General features: G+C 44.0%; 1 protein-coding gene and 1 long non-coding RNA gene across 2 annotated transcripts in view; one reads left to right on the forward strand and one right to left on the reverse strand.

Annotated features, from left to right (window-relative positions):
• Positions 1–7,302, reverse strand: part of SLC38A6 (solute carrier family 38 member 6) — a 206,297-nt gene that overhangs the window by 53,160 nt on the left and 145,835 nt on the right. The window contains exon 6 of the mRNA XM_063947708.1: positions 3,463–3,541. Coding sequence (XP_063803778.1) covers positions 3,463–3,541 — 79 coding nt within the window. The remainder of the gene's footprint in view (positions 1–3,462; positions 3,542–7,302) is intronic.
• LOC134980745 (uncharacterized) overlaps positions 1–7,302 on the forward strand; it is a 42,831-nt gene that overhangs the window by 32,606 nt on the left and 2,923 nt on the right. The gene's annotated exons all lie outside the window — the stretch shown is intronic.

A 7,302-nucleotide genomic window follows, 5' to 3' on the forward strand; every position in this document is an offset into this window, starting at 1 on the left:
CCTGCTGTTGTAACAGTATCCGAGATAGTGCTACTCCGACCTCCAACTGTTCCCTGGACTTTGCCCTTATCAGGAGATCGTCCAAGTAAGGGATAATTAAGACGCCTTTTCTTCGAAGAAGAACCATCATTTCGGCCATTACCTTGGTAAAGACCCGGGGTGCCGTAGACAATCCAAACGGCAGCGTCTGAAACTGATAGTGACAGTTCTGTACCACGAACCTGAGGTACCCTTAGTGATAAGGGCAAATTTGGGACATGGAGGTAAGCATCCCTGATGTCTCGGGACACCAGATAGTCCCCTTCTTCCCGGTTCGTTATCACTGCTCTGAGTGACTCCATCTTGATTTGAACCTTTGTAAGTGTTCAAATTTTTTTAGATTTAGAATAGGTCTCACCTAGCCTTCTGGCTTCAGTACCACAATATAGTGTGGAATAATACCCCTTTTCTTGTTGTAGGAGGGGTAATTTAATTATCACCTGCTGGGAATACAGCTCGTGAATTTTTTCCCATACTGCCTCCTTGTCGGAGGGAGACCTTGGTAAAGCAGACTTCAGGAGCCTGCGCAGGGGAAACGTCTCGACATTCCAAACTGTACCCCTGGGATACTACTTGTAGGATCCAGGGGTCCTGTACGGTCTCAGCGTCATGCTGAGAGCTTGTCAGAAGCGGTGGAACGCTTCTGTTCCTGGGAATGGGCTGCCTGCTGCAGTCTTCTTCCCTTTCCTCTATCCCTGGGCAGATATGACTCTTATAGGGACGAAAGGACTGAAGCTGAAAAGACGGTGTCTTTTTCTGCAGAGATGTGACTTAGGGTAAAAACGGTGGATTTTCCAGCAGTTGCCGTGGCCACCAGGTCCGATGGACCGACCCCAAATAACTCCTCTTCCTTTATACGGCAATACACCTTTTTGCCGTTTGGAATCTGCATCACCTGACCACTGTCGTGTCCAAAAACATCTTCTGGCAGATATGGACATCGCACTTACTCTTGATGCCAGAGTGCAAATATCCCTCTGTGCATCTCGCATATATAGAAATACATCCTTTAAATGCTCTATAGTCAATAAAATACTGTCCCTGTCAAGGGTATCAATATTTTTAGTCAGGGAATCCGACCAAGCCACCCCAGCTCTGCACATCCAGGCTGAGGCGATCGCTGGTCGCAGTATAACACCAGTATGTGTGTATATACTTTTTATGATATTTTTCCAGCCTCCTGTCAGCTGGCTCCTTGAGGACGGCCCTATCTATAGACGGTACCGCCACTTGTTCTGATAAGCATGTGAGCGCCTTATCCACCCTAAGGGGTGTTTCCCAACGCGCCCTAACTTCTGGCGGGAAAGGGTATATCGCCCATATTTTCTATCGGGGGGAACCCACGCATCATCACACACTTCATTTAATTTATCTGATTCAGGAAAAACTACGGTAGTTTTTTCACATCCCACATAATACCCTCTTTTGTGGTACTTGTAGTATCAGAAATATGTAACACCTCCTTCATTGCCCTTAACGTGTGGCCCTAATAAGGAATACGTTTGTTTATTCACCGTCGACACTGGATTCAGTGTCCCTGTCTGTGTCTGTGTCGACCGACTAAAGTAAACGGGCGTTTTAAAACCCCTGACGGTGTTTTTGAGACGTCTGGACCGGTACTAATTGTTTGTCGGCCGTCTCATGTCGTCAACCGACCTTGGCGCGTGTTGACATTATCACGTAATTCCCTAAATAAGCCATCCATTCCGGTGTCGACTCCCTAGAGAGTGACATCACCATTACAGGCAATTGCTCCGCCTCCTCACCAACATCGTCCTCATACATGTCGACACACACGTACCGACACACAGCACACACACAGGGAATGCTCTGATAGAGGACAGGACCCACTAGCCCTTTGGAGAGACAGAGGGAGAGTTTGCCAGCACACACCAAAAACGCTATAATTATATAGGGACAACCTTATATAAGTGTTTTCCCTTATAGCATCTTTTTTATATATTTCTAACGCCAAATTAGTGCCCCCCCTCTCTGTTTTAACCCTGTTTCTGTAGTGCAGTGCAGGGGAGAGCCTGGGAGCCTTCCCTCCAGCCTTTCTGTGAGGGAAAATGGCGCTGTGTGCTGAGGAGATAGGCCCCGCCCCTTTTTCGGCGGCCTCGTCTCCCGCTCTTAACGGATTCTGGCAGGGGTTAAATATCTCCATATAGCCCCCGGAGGCTATATGTGAGGTATTTTTAGCCAAAAAAGGTTTTCATTTGCCTCCCAGGGCGCCCCCCTCCCAGCGCCCTGCACCCTCAGTGACTGCCGTGTGAAGTGTGCTGAGAGGAAAATGGCGCACAGCTGCAGTGCTGTGCGCTACCTTAAGAAGACTGAGGAGTCTTCTGCCGCCGATTCTGGACCTCTTCTCGTTTCAGCATCTGCAAGGGGGCCGGCGGCGAGGCTCCGGTGACCATCCAGGCTGTACCTGTGATCGTCCCTCTGGAGCTAATGTCCAGTAGCCAAGAAGCCAATCCATCCTGCACGCAGGTGAGTTCACTTCTTCTCCCCTAAGTCCCTCGTTGCAGTGATCCTGTTGCCAGCAGGACTCACTGTAAAATAAAAAACCTAAGCTAAACCTTTCTAAGCAGCTCTTTAGGAGAGCCACCTAGATTGCACCCTTCTCGGCCGGGCACAAAAATCTAACTGAGGCTTGGAGGAGGGTCATAGGGGGAGGAGCCAGTGCACACCACCTGATCCTAAAGCTTTACTTTTTGTGCCCTGTCTCCAGCGGAGCCGCTATTCTCCATGGTCCTTTCAGGAACCCCAGCATCCACTAGGACGATAGAGAAATTTGTTATATTGCCACAATGAACAAAAACAGGCAATTCAGGATAGGTGTAATAGCCCCTTTAACACAGCCACAATAACCAGGGTTATTGCCGGTACGCGACTTGGTTCAAAAGGGTCCCACAAAAATAACCCGGGACCAGTGACCTAGGGGTCCAACCCAGGTAGCGAGCAGGGTTTGACCCGTGAAGGACACAGGTAATGGGGAGATGTAAATGGGTGACCCGGGTCCCGTTACAAACCTATGGAGAGCCGGCTTACTGGTGCTTGGAGATGATGTCATCACCAAGTGCCGGCCAAGGGGGGACCACCGGCAATAAACCGGTGTTCAATGATTCGGGCTGGACCCGGTTGGCAGTGTAAAAGGGTATAATAGAAACACAAGGCAGTTAATGAAGCCAACTTATCCTGCACAATAACAAGTTGTTTCTACACCACAACCCAATACCAGGATTACAGAAGGTTACGAATAAGCAGGTTTCGCTGGGAAAATGTCAGCCTCAGGCGGACACCTGGTAGGGATGAAGTGTATGGGGAACACAGGATTTTCTGGACTGGGTGAAGAATACAAGGAAAGGAAGAAACCTAGGCTTCAGAGTGACATGTTATTAGTGTCTGGGGATGGCTGACACTTACCCACTATGGTCTCCAGACAAGAACCCGGATACAGTGGCTGGTAACTCAGACTTGATAATGAAGAGGTAGGATGACATTGCTGCAAAGAAAAAAACAAAGAGGTTAGATGTGACAATGAATAAGTGAGTCAGTATGTTTACACAATTCTGATACTGGTTCGCTGTAAAAGAGACACCGCAACATTATCTCATATTTTCCTTTTTGTCTTTCAACTTTGCCCAGATATTATAGAAATGACCATCAAAGCTTAGTTATAATGCACCACTAATTCCGCAGCTCCAGGCAGGCAAGGAAATAATGTATAAAGAATAAAACAGGGCACTAATGTACATGTGACAACAGTTGTGCGTCAAGATGTGCGGAAATTCTCAGAGCAGGTGTAATTATACAAATCAGAAAATGTGCAAATCATACAACTTATATAACGATTGTACGGATTAGTATAGCACAAATGGATGCCGATGTGTAGAGACTGAAGAACAGACTGGAGACACACACGTTAGGGGTATATTTACTAAAGTGCGGGAGATGTTGCCCATAGCAACCAATCATATTCTAGCTATTATTTTCTAGAAGGTGTCGGTTAAAGGAAAAACAGAATGTGATTGGCTGTTATGGGCAAACTAAACTAGAGAGAGTATGGATTGTTTATGCATTTGTGTTGCGTTGTGTGTTACAAAGATTTGTTTCACTGTTGTTGTTTTTTTCACATTACCAAAAATGTATAAAGCAGGAGACAGAAGGGGGATAGGAGTATTGAGGTAAGTATGTAATGAGGGAGATGGAGATGGGATGGAAAACGGAAGGAAGAACATAGGTCAGCATTAATCAATGTAAAATGCAGAAACTGGATTAGATGCCAACAAACCTCAGAATACTAACAGAAGACGGCCACTGCGATCACAATTTCTTTCAAAACTTCAGCAAGTCTGCCATCCAAGGGACCAAGAATCTACTCATCCAGCCAAAATAGTTTCTTATTGGGGAGTGCAGGAGAGAGAGAGAGAGAGAGAGAGAGAGAGAGAGAGAGAGAGAACCAGAGCTGGAGGGGGAGGGAGGGGTTAGAGAGGGAGAGAGTGTGATTATTACCAGTTAGTAGTGTTACTATTTGCATTGCAGCAAGCAGTAGATAAAAGTCTCTGTAAGTAAAGTGAGCAGAGCCGTTCAGAGATACATGAGGAGGGGTGATGAGATCAGGTTTACTGCCGATAATGTTATGGGTCTTGCTAAGTCTAGAGCATCATTTTGGTGAATTCCTCGCCATTCTGACTGTGTATACTCCCCCACCTATCACCCCCGAGTGCTTCAAAGCTTCAGGTGTGTTCCTAAAAATCCCTCAAGAATTTGAAGATTTTGTAAAATATTTCTTATATTTAAGAACATTCTAATTGGAAAATTTGGACTTCTGTGAGGAAAGGAAAACCCCAAAAACATTTACAGTATGTCATGTTGAATACGTGAAAGAAAACATCCGTATGGAAATTGTACATACGTGGCTATACAGATGTGCACGATTCAGACACTTACACTCAGTGGTATTCTGGAGAGACGGAACGAGGGAGGGAAGTGGCTGACTAAAGTAGGCAGCATACAGTAAGGACATATATGAGCCATTGCAAACAGATGCGGATCGGCACAAAGATGGATCGACAATATTAAAAAGGAGTTGTTGTTTTTTTAAGTTCTACTGAAGCTTAAAAGTGTGTGCAAATAGTGCATGTGAAGTATGCCTGCACGCAGCCTGCGATATGTGCAGCTTTACATATACAGGCAACTGCAGCTTTCTTACCGAATGCATTTTACACTCTGCATTGGGCTCAACATGTTTAACTATAAATGGAATATTATACTCATGTAAAACCACATTCATTATATCGATCACACAAGGACTTGTCTATTTATTTTTTTATCTACTTCTTCATTCCATTTCTATAATCTACCCATGGACCGTCCAACTTTCTTGCCAAGACTATAGGATAGTGTTAAAATGAATTCTACACTCATTTGCATAGAATTCCTCTGGTTATCAAAAGGAATAGAGAAGAGACATACCTAAAGAGCCTAGCTTTGGAGGAATAACATGCATGCAGTTTATGTGCCTTTAAACCGCACTCTGTTTGTGTTGACAACCCCACTTTAAATGTGTGTCCTTATCCTTAGCGGCCTCTGTTTTATTTACATTACTTAACCTTTCTCCCGTTGCAGGGACATGGCATCCAGTCTTTCTATCCTCATGCAGGGTAAAACAGGGCAGGACAAAAGGATCCTTTTATGTTGCTCCGTAATGTGAGAGCATATTAATTATGTTTTCACAAAACCAATATTCATTAGGAAAAAAAAAAAAGTTCATAGAAATAAAAGGAGAAACCCAAGACTGTTATTCCATAGGAAATGTGAAATATATGAATGTTAAGTGCCCGATATCTAGCGGAAGGTTAAATGAAAGCAGTTGTTGGGTCAAGAAAAAAAAACCCTGACATATTCCTGCTTTGTGTAGAATATTTTACACCAGAAAATCTCTCGGCCATTTGCTGCCTCGGTAACACAGCTGCTGCTCGGCAAAACATCTATCCCTGTCCTTAGCTCCCTTGTTATGGGGAGAACAGCAGGTCTGCTCCGATGATATTGGGTTACATGGGATTATGCACATGCTTAACCACTTCAATGCTGGCCCCTAAGTCGCAATGCAAGCCTTTATTTTTTTTATTTTACCTTTGCTCCAACGTTGCATTCTCATCCTAAGACAAACACAAGGGTGATCTTGCTAAGATGACACAAGTATAGTCTGTTATTACAGTGTAGAAATAGCTCAGTGAGCAGTTGTCTGAGGGGGCCATTATGTGTCTCTTCCTAACTTTGTTACCGTTCTTTCTACAGCAGCAAAAAATTATTATTACCAATAGAACGCAGAAGTGCAGCTCAGTTTACCCACCGAGATCAGTATGACAACGGACGGCCTACATTAAATACTACACAGCCAATCAAAAGTACAATGGTAGTAGGGAACCAGTCCCCGTGTCTTTAGCACAATGTTCAAGGTCATTTTTGACACACACATTAGTTATTTATTTTTAATTATTGATTTTTAATAATTTATTTAATACACTAAAAGATTGTGTGATTCAACACCAGTCCGGAATAATAAATCATTATTCCCACTAGGGGCTATAGTTACGAGGCAGTGGCTTCTCTGAGGGTGTCAGGTGAAAATTTAAAAAGATACATAGTGTAAAGTTTGCCAGGCTATGCACTTAGGGCCTAATTCAAGGTTGATTGCAAAACAACATTTTCCTCTAATGGGCAAAACCATGTGCAGTGCAGTGCAGGGAGGTAGATATAACAGGTGTAGAGAGAGTTAGAGTTGGGTGGGTTATTTTGTTTCTGTGCAGGGTAAATACTGGCTGCTTTATTTTTACACTGCAATTAAGATTTCAGTTTGAACACACCCCACCCAAATCTAACTCTCTCTGCACATGTTACATCTGTCCCTCCTGCAGTGCACATGGTTTTGCCCATTAGAGGAAAATGTTGTTTTGCAATCAACCTTGAAATTGCCCTTTAATGTGAGTGCCGATTTTAATCACCTGAAACCCTCTGTAAAGCACTAGAACATATTTTAAACTTGACAATCCCATTGCCCAATGCCCACAAACCTATCATCTCTAGAATCACAAATATTAAAGTTTATTTCATTTTCAATTTCCTGGGCACTGATCTGCTCCAATGTTTGAAGTCTGCTGTAGGGACATCTCTTCAACTGCTTTCTGATTGGGCATTCTTGAGCAGTTAAATGATCTATTTTAAGGAATTCATAGTTTAAACGCAAGCCGTAGATTTCTG

Source organism: Pseudophryne corroboree, chromosome 12 (assembly GCF_028390025.1).
Source record: "Pseudophryne corroboree isolate aPseCor3 chromosome 12, aPseCor3.hap2, whole genome shotgun sequence".
In the NCBI taxonomy this organism is placed as follows: Eukaryota; Metazoa; Chordata; class Amphibia; order Anura; family Myobatrachidae; genus Pseudophryne; species Pseudophryne corroboree.